At 31.9% G+C, this 20,016-nt stretch overlaps 1 protein-coding gene across 2 annotated transcripts in view; it reads left to right on the top strand.

Annotated features, from left to right (window-relative positions):
- Nucleotides 1-20,016, top strand: part of LOC145268739 (uncharacterized) — a 129,273-nt gene that overhangs the window by 28,965 nt on the left and 80,292 nt on the right. For both annotated transcript variants that reach the window (XM_080124324.1, XM_080124325.1), the window contains exons 3-9: nucleotides 808-897; nucleotides 5,372-5,518; nucleotides 8,623-8,924; nucleotides 9,666-9,807; nucleotides 9,906-10,036; nucleotides 15,104-15,279; nucleotides 18,621-18,766. In XM_080124324.1, the coding sequence (XP_079980450.1) occupies nucleotides 808-897; nucleotides 5,372-5,518; nucleotides 8,623-8,924; nucleotides 9,666-9,807; nucleotides 9,906-10,036; nucleotides 15,104-15,279; nucleotides 18,621-18,766 (1,134 nt within the window). The remainder of the gene's footprint in view (nucleotides 1-807; nucleotides 898-5,371; nucleotides 5,519-8,622; nucleotides 8,925-9,665; nucleotides 9,808-9,905; nucleotides 10,037-15,103; nucleotides 15,280-18,620; nucleotides 18,767-20,016) is intronic.

A 20,016-nucleotide genomic window follows, 5' to 3' on the forward strand; every position in this document is an offset into this window, starting at 1 on the left:
TAGAAAAGAAACTGTGCGTGAGTTCATTCCCTATAGACTCCAAAATGACTATACCGTTTTTTAATTTCACACAAATGTACTTTGTGTGTTTTTTGAGTGTTCTTAGATAGGTTTTACTTCCGATGTGTCTGATAAATATTGAAAATCAATAATCAAAAAAATATTGAAAATCAATAATCAAAAAAATCCCGTTAAAGAAAAGTAGTCTGATTTTGACCAAACTTAAGTTTTATACAACCTAACATCACAAATGCATTGGAGAACTTTTATAACTGCAGAAGCAAAAAGGTGTGCATATAAAATCAACAGTAGGTCCTTTGATATGACGGAGACATGTTCAAAATGAATGTTTCTGTTTAGAGCACAATCGAACCATGATACTTGACTATAATTCAAGTCATTATGTATATAGAATTTTATAAAAACAGTAGGTTCTCTACAGTGCAATGTAGATTATAATGTATTGTGAAGTAAGTCCCTAACGGAAGGTATGTAAAGCTTTCTCCTTGTGCATTGTGGGGGGTTCCTGACTAGAACAGGCAATCAATCGATTTGATAAAAAATGGACGATTTCACTGATTTCAGTGATTTTATAAATGTATTTGAAATGTAGGATACGTGTTGATTCTCATTCAGCCCTGGGCAATGTTGGACCTCTCTGCTAGTATTCATGTAAGAGAAAAAAAAAATTGGTTTCAGAAATGAAAAAAAATTTTTTTATTATAACTTTGTTGAAATGTTACTTTGCATAAATATTAATGGTGATCCTGATTAATAATAACTGTATTTGCATATCTTATTTTACAGAGATCACCAAATCAAAGAATAAATCTTACACTCCAAAGAAAGGTGGAGTGGCACAAAGTCGACTTGTCTTGGGCAAGAGGGAAAAAACAGGTGAGCATATATATATATAATAAATCCGATATCCAAAATGTATTTGTTCTTGTTTCTTAAGGAAGATGGTATTTGATGCTGGGAGCCATGATTTTTGTATACTGTTTTTAAATTCCTGAAATGTTGTTTTTTATGGTAATCAACTGATGACTCTTGAAATAATATTAGGACTAGTGTGAATTTTCAGGAGCAAATTAAATAGTGATTATTAGAGACTAATTGACTTGTTTGCAAAATAATTTTTCAATGAAGGACTTAATAAATTTTTTATTCTAATTTAGTTTTAAATGTTGAAAAAATTCCAATACTGCATATATATAATGGAAAGGAAGTTTGCTTGAAGCATTGTTGGTAAACAATATGTAAGAATATAAGAAGGCTGTTAACAATGTAGGATATCAGGATGGTGAAGTGATGTATGAATAAAATTAAACAAATGAATGAAGGTCATTTTTAGATTATGAATCTTTGCGTATCTATATTTCAAATTCATTTACATATATAAATCAGTAAATATGGACTTCCTGTTTAACATAACCAGGGTGGTTAAATGCCTTTGATAATTTTGAAAGGTAGCCCTCTTTTTAAAAGAAAACAAGAACTAAAAGTATGCAATAAAGACGAGACAAGGAATAAAAATTCAAATATATGAAAACTTTGAAAAATAAATATACGAAGATGTATGATTTAAGTGATCTTCATTTGTCGTTGTTCATTTGTCACATCACCATCCCAGTATTGTACATTGCTAACAGATTTCTACATCTTATGATATTATATATCTTATTTATATTATTATATATATTTTTATATTATTTTAAATTTAAGTATATTGTTAACATGAACTAAAAACCAATATTTTTTTCATAAATTCATCAACAAAGACTCTAAAAAATCTTGACAAAACATGGAAATGTTGAAACTTTGATTGATCCACATAAAATTTTTATATATGATTTTTTTTCTTTTTTTTCTTTCCAACAAAAGGAGGGCAAACCTGTAAATTCACCCTCGTCCGTTCATCTGTCCGTATTTTTCTCAATAACTACACCTTGGAATTTTTTGAAATTGTTCAAACATTAAACATGATACGAGTAAAAAAAAAAAAAAAAAGTAACAGAACGGATTTTCTGGGGGAAAACTCCAGTTGCCCCTTAGGAGTCCTTTTCTAGTTAAAATGACTAAACTTGACACTTTTGTGCTTATTAAAAAAACTTGATGTCTTGGATTTTTATTAAACTTTCTGAAAAGTTGTAACTGATTTCTATTTTTTATACCTCATTCACTGTGCACTCATGGAAGACAATGCAAGCTTCACTTTTTTTTTTTTTTTTTTAAGTCATATAGGACTAATATTGGTTCTAAAGAACCGGGTCACAATTTATGATAAAAGCCGAAACACAACAAATGCAAAATGAAAATAAGTTTTGTTCTAATCATTATTTTCAGTTTATTGTCTACTTTTTTTTGACTTGGCCTTTCCTTATCTTGCTACCTCAACTGTTTTACATCCATTAATCCAAAAATTCTTGCCCGATCTTTCAACATGATCGTGCTAATGAAGTCTTTTTTTTTTTTCTGCACATGTTTTCCAATAGTGTTCAGATTTAATTTTCCTCTGAGGTCATCTGATCTAAACTTATCTTTAGGCTTCACATCTTACATTCATCTGTATCGTTCTTATACTTCATGCAACACATATCTTCAATCCTTGTTGTTAGTTTTCACTTTCATACATTATTAAATTGTGTGAACATACCTGAAAGATTTTTCCTTTGGCAAACAGCAGTAATGCTTTGCTGGTTAGTAATGGCAGATACTTGTCCAGTAGACTGGACTTTCGAATAAAAACATTTAAAGTAAAAACACTATGTAGAAAAATAATTTATATATTTAAAAGGCAAAATGTGTGTTAGTGGGTGCACATTTTTTGTATGTCCGGCAGAAAGGCTTTGGTGTGTGTGTGTGGGGGGGGCCTTGGCGGCGGCAGGGGGGGGGAGTTTCTTAGAACTTTTTATATACTACTTAGATTATAATATCTCTAATTTACAAAACGAGGTTGTGTATATTTTTTATTTGGGCGACTTTTACATGCTATTTTTGTGATATTTTTTACTCTTAGCATGTTTGTTTGGCTTTTCTGTATATAAGCGAAACTGAATCTGTAGCAAAGGCAGTTCCCTGGTACTTGTGCCGGGGATGTCCAGAAAGCAATGAGATTTGATCAGTGTGGGCAAAACCCGCCATATGAGACAATTGATATTCATTATTTTTATGGGGAGCTGGTTTTTCCCAACATCTGGAGGGAAACAAATATGCAGAAACTGGCTTGTAGCCAAAGTATAGTTTCCCCTATCATCGTGATGTTTGACCTCATTAAATTTATGCACCTGTCACTTAACTTTTTAATTGTTGAGTTAGAACTCTTTTCAATTTCTGTCCCGTCATGGCCGAGCGGTAAGATGTAAGGTTTTTTCACACTTTCTTTTTCACCTTCACCTCAAGGCTTCGGGTTTGAGCCAACCTGTATCTACCAACATTTTTTTTTTTTTACACCTCCAAACACCCGGGCAACGCCAGGCACCCCTGCTAGTTACAAATAAAAATAAAATTTATTGGAAGTTTGAAAATATTAAAATTGGAGAGTTTTTAAAATCTTGTTATTTATGACAAACTTATTTATTTCCCTTTTCTTTGAAATCCGCCATCGAAAAAAAAATGTCCGATCAGTAATCTCTACAAATTTCTTTTGGAAATACACCTAGTACATCTTCTATTGGTTCATTTTTTTTTGTCAATTTAGGAATTTATACTATATTTAACATAAGTACATAATGTTTTTATTTGAAATGCATTCCTCCAAAAACCTGATATAATACACAAGCATCGGCAAAAGTTTTCTGAATTGACTCCATCTACTCTTAAATCTCATCACACTAGCATCTGCTCCTCTCTATACTCGAAAGGTGTCACCTAGGTAACAAAACTTTGGGGCAGTCTTAAGTTTCAACATCCAGATATTTTCTCCATATACATAGTGTTTAAAAATATATATGAAAGAAAGTAAAAATTTGTATCAATTTTTTGTACCTGTGATGGAAAGAAAACTTTGTACACCAAAAATCATGTAAACTGATCATTAGTTTTTTTTTCTTTTATTTTTTTAATAATAAAAAAAATCAAATTTTATGCCTGAACTATGAGTGACAATCTTGCGCTGCTATCCTGAGAACATTCTAAAGGAACAAGGGAAATAACTTTAAATCGAGATTTTATAAAACTCTTCATAATAAGAGCAAGAGTATATTGGAAAAACTCAAATTCGCTTAAATCTTCTATATATATAAAAGCCAAACGTCTGTATGTATGTTTGTTTGTAACGCTAAAACTTTTGAAAGACGGAACCAAACTTGACAAATTTGGTATCATATCGAAGCCCCATCACCCGGATGACAAATATCGAAATTTCAAGTCAAACGGACCACTTGAAGTTGGTCAACTGATCAGTTATCTTCGAGGGGGGGCCCCCAAAAAACCTGTCATTATCTATATATATAAAAGACAAATGTTTGTTTGTAACGCTAAAACTTCAGATGAAAGATTCCTCTCCCCTAAGAATAAAACATATGTTCAATATCTGCTTTTGTTTTTTCATTGTTTATACGGTCCCGAGCAACGCCGGGTAGCCCTGCTAGTTTTGTTATAAAAAGAAAACTACTTTATCAGTTCCTTGGTACGACCGTAAAACATCCAGTGGCGACAACTTGCCGCATAGTGTAATACATGCTAGAGCATCTGCTGCTACCAAATCAGGGTGTCTAAAGATACTGGTTTCCGCACCAAACATTGATGTTTTTCCCCTTTTTGTAAAACTCAATCATGTTCTGCAAAATCAAAAACAAAAATAATTTTCTTCTACAAAGCAATCAAACCAAACATAATGAATAAATATTTGAAGATATAAAGAACTTAAAGCATGAAATTTTTTCCAGAATTATTGAATTGGGTATCAATAACCCAAAAATGATTGCCATGGCATAAAACAATCAATCAACCAAGTACTTAATTGATTTACATGATTTTTGGTGTATGATATTTTATTTCTATCACAGATATGGCGATTATACAGACTTTTTTTTGTTTTTTCATGAAGGCAAATTCTGGACAAATCCTCAAAATTAAAAATGTATAAAATATTGCTATAAAGAGAAAATAAAATAAAATGCTACAATAAAAAGGAAAATTTAAAATGCTGCTATAAAAAAAAAACCCAAAAAACAATATAAGTAAATCCCCCCCCTTTTTTTTTTCATATTGCGCAGTTGCCGTTTGACTATTGTCGTATGTAACTTGTTACCAACTTCTACCAAGCCGATATTAGTAATTATGTTTCCTGTAAGATCATCTCCTTTTTAAAAATTGTCTTTAATTTTTATTTATTCCCTTACTTTTTTTTTCCCCCCCCTCTTGCCAGTGGTTCCAAAACACCCTATGCCCTTTGCTAGCAAAAACATCTATTACGATGACAGGTGGATGCAAAAACAGGAATGGAGTTTCACTCATTGGTTTAATTTCATCTTGACGCCAGTTGAAGACTACAAATTGAGGAACTGCCCGAAAGGTATTTGAATCGCTATTTTATTCTTTGCATATCTCTGTTTCTGTATGAATCAAAATATAATATTTATGCATATTTTACGACTGGGCTACGCCAAGTAGCCTGCTAGTATGTTTTATTCCTATCTATGGCCTTATCTCGTTTTTTTTTTTTTTTTTTTTTTTAAATCATCTTTCGTTCTTTTTAGCTCTTTACATCAAGTGGCTTTACACCTTGTCTGGACCATATTCCATAAAAGGAATTTAAGTTCAACCAATGTTGTTACATCGAACATTGAAACAATGAAATAAATATTTCCTTAAAATATATTAAAAAACTGAAAGTTAAAAACAGTTTGAGTATATTTCAATTGTTTCAACCAATATCACAGGTAAGAAATACATTGAGGACATTGCCAAGGCTGCTGCAAAGAAGGTGGGCTCTTTTTACTGTATTAGAAAATTACTTGCACCAGAGAGTATCCTATATCCTTACAAATCTACAGTTTGCCCATGCATGGAGTATTGTTGCCACATCCGGGTTGGTGAATCTACCAGTAGTCTTTTACTCTGATACAAAGTTCAAGATAGTCTCAAATCTAATAGGTACAACATTATGCGGCAATCTTCAACCTCTGTCTCATTGCCGTAATCTTGCATTCCTATGTCTGTTTTGCAAGTACTTTAATGGAGTGTGCTCTGAATTCGTAGCACTTGTGCCTCCCTCGATGTGTATACTCCCGACTAATCCGATAAGCAACAAAATCTCACCTCTTCACTATTGAGATTTTTAGCTGCTAGAAAGCCTTCTGCTCTAATTGCTTCTTATTTTGGACTGTTAGACTTTAGAATTCCTTCCCGGTTTACTGCTTCCCCAACTGTACTAACCTGCAGACATTTAAATGTAATGTGAATAGACATCTCGCTGCTCAGCTACCACAGTCTCCTGTTGGAAAAAAAAAAATGGGAATGGCACTAACCTTATGTGGGTTTAACCGGCTTACTCCAAAGGAGAAAGTTCTATGGGAGCATGGAATTTACAAGCAGTCCCCAGTCGCATGTATCTCCCCATTAGGGGAAATGATGACATTCGATTTTTGCAGCTCTTGCAGGGAGGTATCGACGTCCTTCTACATACAGCACCTGGAATTCCCAAATTGATCCATCCTCCATTTTAGTAATGACCAGGCTCAATGGTACTTAACTTTGGTGATCTGATGAGAATTGGTGTGTCAACCTGTTAGATATGATTCCAAATAGTAGCCCCTTGCATTCCAAATGGCAATATGCCTTGTTTGGAATGAAAAGTGTGTGTGTGTGTGTATATATATATATATATATATATATATATGCCTAAAACTGAATGAAAATTCCATGAGCAGTTTTTCCTAGAATTGTCCATCTGTGGAACACAATACTGTGGGGCTGCTTCCTAGATGACTATAGCATGGTTGTTTGCAAGTTTTATGTAAATAAGTTCTTGTTGAGCCGTCCTCTTAAATAAAAAAGCCCTACATAATTTCGACCATTACTGATCATGTTGTCTCATTATCTACTTAGTGCTTAATTTTTTCTTAGAGTGGCTGGCAGGTCTTGGTAAACGGTGACCCCTAAGTAAAAAGAAATACATAAAAATCTCAAACGTGTGTGTGTCCGCTAAAAACTTTTCTCATGCGCATCGTACATGCATGATTGTGGCATTGTATAAAAAAAAACGACAAAAAATATTGAATTGGAAAAAAATCGTCCATTTTGTGTAGAAATATTGTTTTCTTTGAAAGAAAAACTTTGTTTTCAATGCGATTTGCAAACTGCGCATGCGCCAATCGTCATTATTTTCTTCCATTTTCAATCGTAAAATTTTCAATGTTAAAACATCTGCGTAATCGTGGACACATCAACGTTCGGTTACTAACTTCAGTTATGTGATTTCACGCCCATCATGCATCATTTTCTTTTTTTTTTTTTTTTTTTTTTTTTTTTTAATTTAAAATTTTTTTGCTTACAAAATTTTGGTTTTGCTTCTGGCTAATGGCACTAGAACCTCATTTTGTTTTTTCTTATGACCCCCCCCTCCCCAATTTTATCTATTTAAGTGGATTTACCCCCCCTCTTGTGTGTATATGTATGCATATATATATATATATATATATATATATGTGTGTGTGTGACTGACTCCATGAATTATGGATGACTTAGTGATTAAAAGCAAATCTTTGTAAAGTTTAAACAAGTAAATCATAAGTTGTCTCCCTTTGTGATCACAACTTATATCGGAGGTCAGTTGAGGCAGCTCTTTTCAACAAGTTCACCATGTCCAGAACATTGGCTGACCTGGCATGGTGATTCAAGACTGCTTCTGTTATGAGTGCAAACCATTTGTGGCTCCAGTGATGGATCCTGCAAACATGAAGGCCCAGAATCAGCTCAGCATCCTGTTTTGCTGTCTTGAGCAAAGTTGACCATGTTGATGTTTCTTCCCTGGTGCTGGATCAATGACTTCACGGATGAAGTCACCTGAGTGTTGTTTAAGGGTGTGGCTGACCCAACAAAGGCATCTGGTAAAGAGATTTTTAAAGGGATTGGATCCTGCAGCTAGTGTGATGTGTACTGTTAGGGACAAACTGTTGTCAGCAGACACGGATGTGACAAAGGCAGTGATGGTAGAATACTTACAGTTTGCAGAGGTCACTTGCCTGTTCAGGCAAAGCCTTGCAGCCAGAAAAGAGAATGAGGGCCCAGTAGATTCTGACTTTGGTGTTCAACCATTTTTTTTAGACTAGAACCACAATCTAAGTCAACAGAAAGTGTTGCAAGCATTGCTAATGCAGTTGAGGATGTCTTCCTTCCCTTGGTCTGTTCTGGTGATGATAGAACAAAGCTATTTGAATCGATCAACCTCTTCATGGGTATTTACATTGGCCGAAACAGTGTGATAATAAAACTTTTTAATGATTTTCATTTTAAAATTGTATCATTTTTGGTTTCAATTTCTATTATAAATATTTGCTGACTGACTGGAAATCTCCCAAATGTTAGATTTTTCAGTCTGTTATAGGTATGATCTTGCATGTACACCATTTTCTTTTTAAATTTAATTCATTTTAATTCTTTTTTCACTCATCTCAGTGGATGCTGGTTCTTTGGTATTCAACTGCAAACGGGATTACCATTTGGCACCAAGCAAGGAAGTTCTCAGTTTTGAGGCCTACACCGCCCGTCGACGGCTTAACCGATTGCGAAAACTTGCATGTAAAATGTTCCAGTCGGCTGATGTTGTTAAGGTTGTGCGTAAGGTGGAAGTGGAGATTGACCGTCAGCGTCTCGTGGTCAGGAAAGACCGACCCATTCATGCGGACATCGGGCTGAAGCAGAATATCCTCAACTGGATTTTGTCTTACAATCCACTTTGGCTCCGGATTGGTCTTGAGGTGAGACTTATTTTTTAAATTTTAAACAAAAATCTGGTGTTTGTTTACATTGATCTTTTAAATGCATTTCAGATAAAAACATTACGTACTTAGGTGTCATATCGAAATTAGTATAAATTAAAAAAAATTACGAAAAAATGATTTGGTATAAAAATAATTACAAATAAAAATAGAATTTATCGAATTATCAAGTTTTATCGTATGTTTTAATGTGGAAGATTTTGATTAAAATTGAAGGTATGTCATTATAAAACATGAAATCTCAGAATATAATTGTGGATGACTTTTTTTTTTTTTTTTTTTGTTAGAAATACATCTAGCACATCTTCTATGGGATCATTTGTATGTTTAAAAAAATATATATATATATAAGTGACCTTTTGGATCACCCACTGAACTAGGATTGTTTAGATTGGAAAAATGTACAAAAGACAAAATTCAAAATTAGTTGTCATTTGCTCCTCATATGACCCCGCCCACTCTGCTCTCTCCAGTTATAAATTAACTAATATTGCGTGTGATATTCCCTTTTTGTTCATAATGGACTATTCCAGTTATTTATTCTTTAGTTTATTAATTTTCTTTCTCCCTATCTTCACCCCCCCTTCTCTCTCCAGCTTTAAATAAATTTTACTACAACTGACGATATTCCATTTTGTTTATCACAAGCTCTTTCAATCTTTTTATTCTCTTCTTTATTACTTGCTACACTGAAATTAAAACAAATTTTTCTTTTTCCAGATGGTGTTTGGTGAAGTGCTTTTGATTGAATCCAATACGGATATTCTTGGATTGTCTAAGTTTATCATCACTCGCTTGGTTGGCAATCCAGACCTTGAACTGCAATACGCTCACCCAACTGTACCTCACCTTTACAGGGAAGGTAAGTGCTTTTACTCTCACAAGTAATGGTATTGTATTACCAGATTGTTTCCATTTCCCATATCAGATGAATTACTAATCTATTTGTAACTTTTTCAGGTTATCAAGCTGCTTTGGCAAAGCATACACTAAAAAAATTCTTGATTTTGGTGTATTTTCTGGATTATGCCAAAATGCATCGACTTATCGAACACGATCCATGTCTCTTATGCACGGATTCGAAACTCAAGGTAAATTTGTGTTTGTATTTCTTCTGGGCTAAAATAGAATTCAACTTTTTGTTCTTATCCAAAACTACCCCTATATTAAAAACAAAAATTTAGAAAAATATGATATACATATCCATGACAAAATTAACTATATTCCAAAAATCATGTCAACATGTCATGTCATGTTAAGTAGTTTATTTATTTATTTATTTTTTTTTAAATAAAATAATTTTTAAGTGAGTAATAAGAACTTCCAACGTGTGCCACAGTTTTACCCCCACCCCTTGTATGTAACACGATGTAACTGTAATTTAATATTATCATCCTAACTTTTTTATCATTTAAAAGAAACTTAAAATAAACTGTTAATATACAAGTATACAAAAATAATGAAAATGCAAGTCAAAAATCGTGTTTACATTATTGATGCTTTAAAACATCGTTCTTATCTAGTGACATTTTTGAAGCTGTAGACGTACTCATGTTTTAAAAATCTAGCAAAAATCAAACAATAGTCATGTTTTCCTAAAATTTTTGATATTTATTCATTATTAAATAAACTTGCATAATAAAAGTAAGTTTTGTTAAATATATTAGAGGAAACTTTTTTTTTTTTTTTTTTTGTGGGTTCTACTCCCCACCCCCCTATATTTCATGTTAGGAAAACAAAATAAATGTAGGTCGATAAAAATTTCAACATTTTTTTTTTAAAGCTGAAAAGATCAAATAATTAAATAGTTTTATATAAAATCCCGTTATTTATTTCACTTACCTTGAAGTTATAAATAAAATTGATCATAAAATGAATATTATGTTAAAAAAAATAAGCGCTTTTTCTTGTTTTTTTTTTTTTCTTGGTAATATAATTATTTGAATTACAACAAAAAAAAATTCTAAAAAATAATTTTTAAAAAGATTTAACTAATATTAAATTCAAATATTACACGATATGAAGTTTTAAACAAATTTTATTTTTTTTTTTAACAGGTTTCCAATAATAAAAAAATATATTCATATAATAGGAGATATGACTCTTGAGATAATAAAAATTGCGAATGCAAAATCGACTAAAAAAAAAAAACGGTTTTATTCGATTATTTAAAATAATAGAGGGTGATCATTATTTTTTATTTATTTTTTGCACTTTTTTCAAAAAAAGTATGGAGGCCTGTAAGCAATATTATCTCTAGATACTTAAGTGTCAACAGAAGACATTAAAATTAATTTTATTTTATTAATTCTCATCTGTGTAGTTCGTTAAAAAAAATCTGTTTTACAAAAGTTAAGTCTTATATTGTTTTTTATCCATTTTTTTTTATTGTAAATTTTATTTATTCATAAATTTCTGCATAAAATCGTCTAAGTTTATTGTTTAATGTATAAATTTTGATTTCTTGCGGCCTTTTTTTCTTATATCTTCAAATCATTAACATGGACTTTTTTTTCGTAATATGAGAAATTACTTTTTTGGAACTTGTGTACTTATTTTTATCGTTCTAAAATAATAACGATAGTATTTAGAAAGCAATTCTTGACATGTGGATGGGTGGGAGTTTTGTAACTATTTTGTACTTTCACCTAACAGTTTGATTATAAAATATTGTGAAACTTGAATTTAACTTGAAAATCTGGTAATATAAGTACATAGGCACCATTTTTATTATCTATGAGTTTTGGTTCCCTTCTGATTCCTAATGTTGATTTTAACAAATTAATGACCCTTCCTTCACCAAAAAAAAAACTCTATTTGCCAACATGTTTAAACATTGCTTGAATTAAATTATTTATTCAACATTACATTAGTAATTTAGATAATAAAATAATTTGTGTTAGTTTCAATTAGTCATCCATCAAGTAGACAACAATGTGACGAACAAGTCCTAGAAAAGAAAACCTTAACAAATGATTTCTTAGAGGTGAGTAGGCAAAACAACAAAGGAAGGGTCGGGGGAGAAAATATGACAAACTGAAAAGCTGATCAGATTTTTCTGTTTTACATTTGCATTTTCCTGATGAGTCTTGGTCCTGGATATAACCTAAAACTATATCCAATGGTGAGGCCCCACCTTGCGGGCTTTGGGGAGTGTGGATCCACCCTTTAATTGCCATTGCTCCCAGGTCCACTCTGACCCGGAGTGGTAGTACCTGTTGGGATCCCAATTATGGGTTAAATAGAATCTGACATAAAAAAAAATATACTCCATTAAAAATCGTTCCTCAAAATAACTAGATTCGGCATTAAATAACCTGAAAAAGGTTGATATGTCGTAAAACAACCAACGAACCAATCCTGATGAGTCAGATGTTTTTTTTTTTTTGTTTTTTTTTGACCAACCTCCATGCCATACTCGAAGGATCCATTGTCGATGCACACTCAAACATTGGTGGAATATTGAAAATGAAAAACGTCTTTTTATTGGAAACAGTTTACGTTTACATCAAGAAAATATCACATTTGTTATTCATGCGATTCATATACTGAATTTTTATTACTTAAACAAATACGAATTTAGAACAGACTTTCTCAATAAGGATTTGATATTTGTATAGAAATAACTTATGTAAAAAAAAAAATAAACAATATAAAAAACTATTAATGGTTTCATCGTGTTATATGCAGTGGGGGATTGTACTTTTAAATATAAGCAACAAGCAGATTAATTCATAACCTAACAGCATAATCACGTTGACACACCGGTTCCTGCTGGATCACTGAAGTTAAGCAACCTTGAACCTGGTTAGTACTAAGTGGGTGACCATTTGGGACTTCCAGGTGATATATGTGCTCTCCGCTTATCTCAGCGTTGTTTCCAGTTGTCCTGGACTTCTCCTTGCCACTGGACTCAAACGGTGCCGATTCAGGAGATGTGTGGTTGGGGACTGCACAACCCTTGCCTCACAATTACATGTACAGCTGCCCCTACGTTCGAGATTGAACGGCGGCATCAATTTCTTTCTTGTTCGTTTATAATACACTTTCAAAGCAATAGTTAAAAAAGAAAAACTAATATGAATAAATTTCATTTTGCAGATGATAGAATATATTTATTGTATAGGAAAAATATAAGCTAAACAGATTAATAAATACATATATTAAATTATTAATCTTTCTAAATAAATATGAAAATCTGATAGCAAAAAAACGTTACTTCCATTAACCATTGTAGCGCCAATGCTCATCCATAGAAATTGACACAGACTATAGTAAACATACAAAACGATGACGTTGCTGTTAATCTGTACAACGATGACGTTTTACACAACGATTTGGAGATATCTAAAGAAGTTATAAGCATTACAACACAAATCTCGCAAGTTTGGATTATCTCCCTTTGTTTCCTGAGATATTTTTCAAAATGATGGGCAAAACTTTAACTCTTTGGATACTTGTAAAATTTTATTTTCTTATTCAAAAATAAAACTACTTGAAATTTTATTAGTTTTGGAATATATTTTGATTTTGCCATAGGTATGTACATTATACAAATTTTTATTTTTGTTTTTTTTGATATGGGAGATTTTTTGATGAGAAACTTTATTTCTTTGCAACTTAATTTTCTTTTGGTCTGAGGTTCTTTTTCTATGGTTGAATTTAAATAGTTTAAAAACTAAATTTTCTCCATAATCAAGGCCAAAAACTCTTCAATCCTATTTTCTATTGGAGTGTTTTTTATCTATACAGATTTGGCACACTTTACATGCTTGCATCCAGTATAGCTGCATTATTGTAATTAATGATTTTTCCAATCACACCAACAGCCCCCCCCCCCCGTTTTTATTTTTTTTTTAATGCAACATTGTAGTTGCACTAATGATTAAGTTGTATCCTGCATAAGTCCTTGTTTTTGTTGGCAGTGTTGTATACAAAATTTGTCAGACTTATTGTGTCGAAATAAGTCTAAATATGCGTCACTAGACTTGTGCGTGACATAATTTTGGTTTATGTGGTTTCAAATAAATCTGTTCCTCATTGCTAGTATTGTGACCGTGACCAGAATAGTACATTACAGAAAGACTGATCTGAGATTGTTTCAAGATATTGCTGTAATTTTCTCTTTCTATAGTCTGGAAGAGTCCATTTTGAGAAAAATGTGTGTAAAAAAACAAAAACAAAACAAAAACCAAAAAAAAACAAGAAAACCCCAAAACACACCCACACACTGTGAAATATATTCTAATTTATGCAGATTTTATTATTTTAGAGCCAATTCTCTATTGATTATTATATTGTACCCAATATATAGTAGTGATTATAGAAGTTTATATTTATTTACTTAGGTACCATGAGTTAGAACCAAAACATTTAGCTCTCCAGCATTCTTCACTACAATATGACCTAAGGACAGATGGATATCAAAACTTAAAAAATTAATGCAGTTTAATGTGTAAATGTACATCTGCGAATGCAGAGAGGACTTGCATTAGTCAACTTATGCTAAGTTGCAATTTTTCAATTTCATTTTTTGCAGCTATTTTTTTTTTTTTTTTTTTTTTTTTTACCATCTAAAAACCAAATTGAGTTTGTTCCATCAGATTGAATCCCCTATGTATCAAACTTCAAGTCTATAGCCCTAAACTTGATAGGTTGATAGAAACTGTTCCGCATACACACAAGGTCACTTGTGTATAGTAATAAGTAGTAAGGCTACAGATCTGAAACAAGTACAGATTTACGTGCTTGAAATTCATACTAGAATGTTTAACATATTCCCATGGAACAGCAGACAAAATGCTAGGTAATAATACCTTTGATTAACAATTTAATTTTGAACCAATTAGTAACAATCATCTGTTGCAGTTTTGTTTGATTTTAGATTTTTCAGTTGTTAAACATACGACATGAAACTTTCACATAAAGTCAAAGATACTGCTATATTGATTTTTTTTTTTTTTTTTTTTTTTTTTTTCACTGAGGGTATTATGCAAAATTTAAAACACAAACACTTAGTGTCAAGCTATATAAGTCTATACAAGATAAAATTTTGTTGCATTTGGTAAAAGTTATTTGTTAATTTCTTTCTTCACCTCTACTGCGCAATTGTCATTAACTTTATCCCTTTTCTATTTTTCTTTTTTTTTTCCTCCTAGGCAAGCCGTGATTTTCTTGTGAACATTTCCCGTGATTTCCTGAGTGGAGAGGGTGACGTAACTCGTCATTTGTCGTACTTGGGTTACGTCGTCAGTTATGTCCAAACACCATTGGATGAATTTGATTATGCCGTCACAAATTTAGCCACTGATCTGCGCGATGGTGTGCGATTAACGTAAGTTTTTTTTTTTTTTTTTTTTTTTTTTTTTCTCACCCCTCCCCCTTCAAATAAGGCATATTGCTACTTGGATGTAAAGGGATACTATTTGGGATTGTGTGTTACAAGAAACTGTATGGAGTTGAGCAGTGAAAGGTCTGTTCACATTACATTTAAACATCTATAGGTTAGTACTGTTAGGGAAGCAAGAAACTGGGAGGGAATTTAAGTCTAGCCATCTGAGATAAGAAACGATTAGAGTAGGTGTTCTGGCAGCTAAATACTTCAAAAGTGAAGAGGTGTGTACAAGTATCGGGGGGTACAGGTACTAGGAGTTCATCAGAGCACGTTCCATTAAAGTACGGGATGCAACATTGTAGCAATGGAACCGGTATGAATCTAATTTTGTGAATGTTGATCTTATTAGATCTTTTAGTAGCATTCTGCTTTTTTATTTTTTATAATAAAATGCTGTCATTGTAAGCACAGAATAGGTTTGGGGAAAAAAGCAGACATACTTTTCGAATTATGTTTCTGAATTTTGAGATAAGGATTATTCATATTTGGATTCTTTGGACTACTATTCTCATCTTGAATGTTTTTTTTCAAAATGTTTCGGACTGTTATCTCTATCCTCCTTCAGGTGTATCTTGTTGAATTTCTGCATAGTGATTAAAGTATTTATAAAAATTCAATTGTAAGTTATACTCTTCTGAAGGTTGAAGGTTCAATCCTTAGTGCAGGCGACACTCAAAATACAATTGCGAATTACTTAGGTCTTCTACCCAATCATGGCTGACAGAACGACAGCATGCTACCTCCGTGGATTAAATAATCGGTTTTTTTCAAAATTCTGTGCAGATTCCCAAGTTTGACAAGATACACCTGAAAGAAGGTTGGAGGTTACATCAACTGAAATGTTATGCAAATAACACTCCAGATGAGAATAATCTGAAGAATATAAATTTTGCAAATAAATTTCAAACCACTTAACAATTTTACTCGTGTTTGTTAGAATCTTGTTGAACTCTGGAGTCTTTCTGTCTAATTCAAGAATCTGCACAGAATTTCAAACCGGATCCTTTATTTAATCCATGAGAGTAGCATACTTTCGTTCTTTCAGCCATGACTGGGTGGAAGTCCTAAATAATTTGCAATAGTGTTTTGAGTGTAACTCACAGTGACCCATGGCATAATGGATAAAGGATTTGGTAAAAATTCAGTTGTAAGTTACACTCTCCTGGAGGTCAAAAGGTTAATCCTCAGTGTGAGCTGCACTCAAAATTACAATTGTGAATTACTTAGGACTTCTACCTAGTCATGGCTGACAGAACGTGAGCATGCTACTCCCATGCAATAAAATTAAATTCTATATACTCTCTACACTCACACACAAATGTGTTTTCATGTTTGGGAAAATATATGTATATTTAATGTGTTTTTACAGTAATTGTAATAAAATAACCATTTTGAAGTTAAATGTTTAGAGATTTATAAAGGATTAGAATTGGGAATTTAATACGGGATCAGTAATTGAATCCGAGTCGGGGGGGGGGCGGTATTGGAATAGTCTCATCACTAGTAGACAGAAAATTAGTTAGTGTCCCCATTTTCTGGTTATTATACTGACTCAACTGATTACTGCAGCAAATTTAGAGACAGGGGTCACTAGTTCAAACCTCACCTGAGACCTAATTATTTTCACTTTGATTTTGTCCTCAAATGGACTTTGAAATTTCATTTTAAAATATTAAACAGATTGTTTAGTGTTGCTTTTTTTTTCCTGTAATCTACGTACTATTTGCCTTCTTACCTGGAGGTTAAATGCAAAGATGTAATTCTGAGAAGCTTCATTCATGAGTTCAAACCCAATTTAGGACAGAATTATTTTTACTCTAATTTTGTACCAAAATGAACTCTAATCACGATATTAATTGTTTAAAAAATAGTTTACATATATATGTAGACAAAATGGTACATTAAAATTACAAATGTATAACACCAAACATTAATTTATGAACTATTTAAAAAAATATTTATACTAATTAGACATTCAAATAATTGTCTTTGGATTGTTTGTTGAAACTATACATTAACTTGTTTTTAAAGTAATATAGGAGTGATAAATGAAAAAAAAACTTATTCATTCCAATATTTTTTTTTTTTTTTTTTTTTTTTTTTTAAGAATAAAACAATTTATTTTCAGTTTTGTTCACAATATGTTTTATCCACCTAGGAACATTTGGCTGATCCAACATTGATCTCTCTTAAGACATAAAGAAGAGAAGAAAACAAAAAGTCTGGTTTATGTATTTAATAGCATCAACATTTTCTACTTTGTTCTTTTGGGTGGTCAATTACCATGTTGTATTTAGAGGCAAAGATTGTGAGTTCAAACCTGACCAGGGGCATAATTATTTTAAATCACAATATTAAGTAGATTGTTTAGTTTATTTATTTCCATAATCACCATTTAATACTTGTCCCTGTGGGTTACTTGGTTAGTGTGATGTATTTAAAGACAGAGGTTGGGTGTTCAAACCTCACTCCAGGCATAATTATTTTTAATCTGATTTTGTCCCCAAATGAATTCTACCATTTCAAATTGCAATATTAAGCAGATTGTGTAATTTTATTTTTGTTTTTCTCTGTAATTATCAGAAATTAAGAACCCGGACAATATTAGGTAGCCCTGCTAGTATTTTTATAAAAGCAAATGTGGTTGAAAAAAATTCTGACAAGAGTTTAAATAGCATTGAATATGGTTTTACTAGTTCTATAGAACAAATTAAGGCATGACAAATGTGTAACAATACACAACCTGCTGGTTCTTTATTTGTGTGATATTTAGGCAGAAGAAATTGCTCCTTTTTCACTAAAAATCTTTGTAAAAAAAAAAAAAGACTTTTTTTTCCAGACTTAAGATTATTTAAAATGTAAAACAAATGTTCCTAGAAGTTGAAAAGAAATATTTGTTTACTTTTTAAAATTATAAATATTTTTTAATAGCAAGTTTTTTTTTTTTTTTTTTTTTTAATATCAAATATCAATGAAAAGTAAATATATCAACAAATATCTCGTCCTGTCCATATGAAAAATAAACTAGTTTATTTTATTTTATTTTTTTACAAAGATATTTAGCAGAAACAAAAACAGTATGCCAGTCCATCAAAATTAAAATCTGTTGCTTGTTCTTAACAAAGAATTCTTGGGTTGCTTGAATGATGTGCCACACGAATAGAGAATCAGCAGGAGCAGTTGTTGTACGTTTGTCATATATGATTTTTAAATATTATGATTTTTTTTTTTTTTTTTTTTTTTTTTTTTTTTTTTTTTTTCAAATTTTTATCTTTGTTTAGACGAGTTGTTGAAATCCTAACTGGTGAGTGGGGTCTGACCAAAATGCTAAGAGCTCCAGCGATAAGCCGTCTGCAGAAGGTACACAATGTTGAAAAAGTATTGAAGGCCCTTGTTGACCACGGAATGAGTTTGGACTTTGAGAGAAGTAAGTACAGTACATTTAAGAACTTTTTGTTCTTGTCCAGAATTCCCCATTTTAAAAAAGAAAAAAAACCTTTACAGTAATGAAATGAAAATATTAGATTCTAAAAGTTACGTGAATTGATCCATTAGATTTATTTTTACAAAGAAAATAATTTTTCAGTGATTTATACCTATAGAGATTTCAAAAGTAAAAAATAACGTGTCCTCCAAACCAAAACATTGACCATCTAAGCCAAAACGTTTAGCTCTCCATCATTATTTCCCAAAATCTGAGCTAAGTATATAAAAATTTGAAACTTAACACAGTTTAATGTATATTTGTGCATGCGTAGAAGATGCACATTTCGTCAACTTATGCCTGCCAAGTTACAGTTTTTCCATTTTTACCCCCTTAGCTGCTATTTTTACCAGTTAAAAACCAAATCAAATTTGTTCCCCTATATATCTATTTTCACCTTCCCTTTCTATTTCCTCCACTTACTGGTTCTCCAACTTGAAATGTACCGATCAATAACACTGTAACCTTTCCCCCTCCCATTGCAAAACCCAATCACTTTCTGCAGGGTAGAGAGCGGAAATGGCAAAATCCACTATAAAACAACCAAATCAAAAGATACAAACTAACGATTGAAAATACAAAAAGCTTGAAGAATAAAACCTATAAAATAACTGGATACAACATCGAATACGATTCCCAAAACAACCGGATTCGGCATTAAATAACCCACAAAGAGTTGATATGCCGTAAAACAACCAACCAACCAACCAACCTATATATCTAGTTTAAAGTCTGTAGACCAAAAACTGACAGTTTGACTTTTCTGCACATAAAGTTCACTTTCATTTTTATATATATATATATAATTAGCTGGCCACTCAGCGTTGTCTGGTTATACAATATGCTTAAACATGGTATTTTAATTTATGCAGGTTGTGTGTGTATTATTATAGAATCAATCCTCTATTGAATATTATACATTACTATGAATGATTTGCCTGGTGGACTAATTCGCAAAAAAAAAAAATAATGATAATGTTCTTCATCAAATTCTGTCTTTGTTTACAATATCATGCCTGCTGATACTTGGGCTCGATGATGAATGCCCTGGAAAAGTCACTTCTGATTAATGTTTAGTTTTAAAATCTGCAAACAAAGAAATGATTTGCAGCAATTTTTAAATGGTACCTTTTCTTTTATTGTAAATAAAATGGTAAGGTACACCCAGGCTTGAACAGGGGATCATTCAATCC

This window comes from Euprymna scolopes, chromosome 44, assembly GCF_053919585.1.
Source record: "Euprymna scolopes isolate OS-2025 chromosome 44, ASM5391958v1, whole genome shotgun sequence".
NCBI lineage: Eukaryota > Metazoa > Mollusca > Cephalopoda > Sepiida > Sepiolidae > Euprymna > Euprymna scolopes.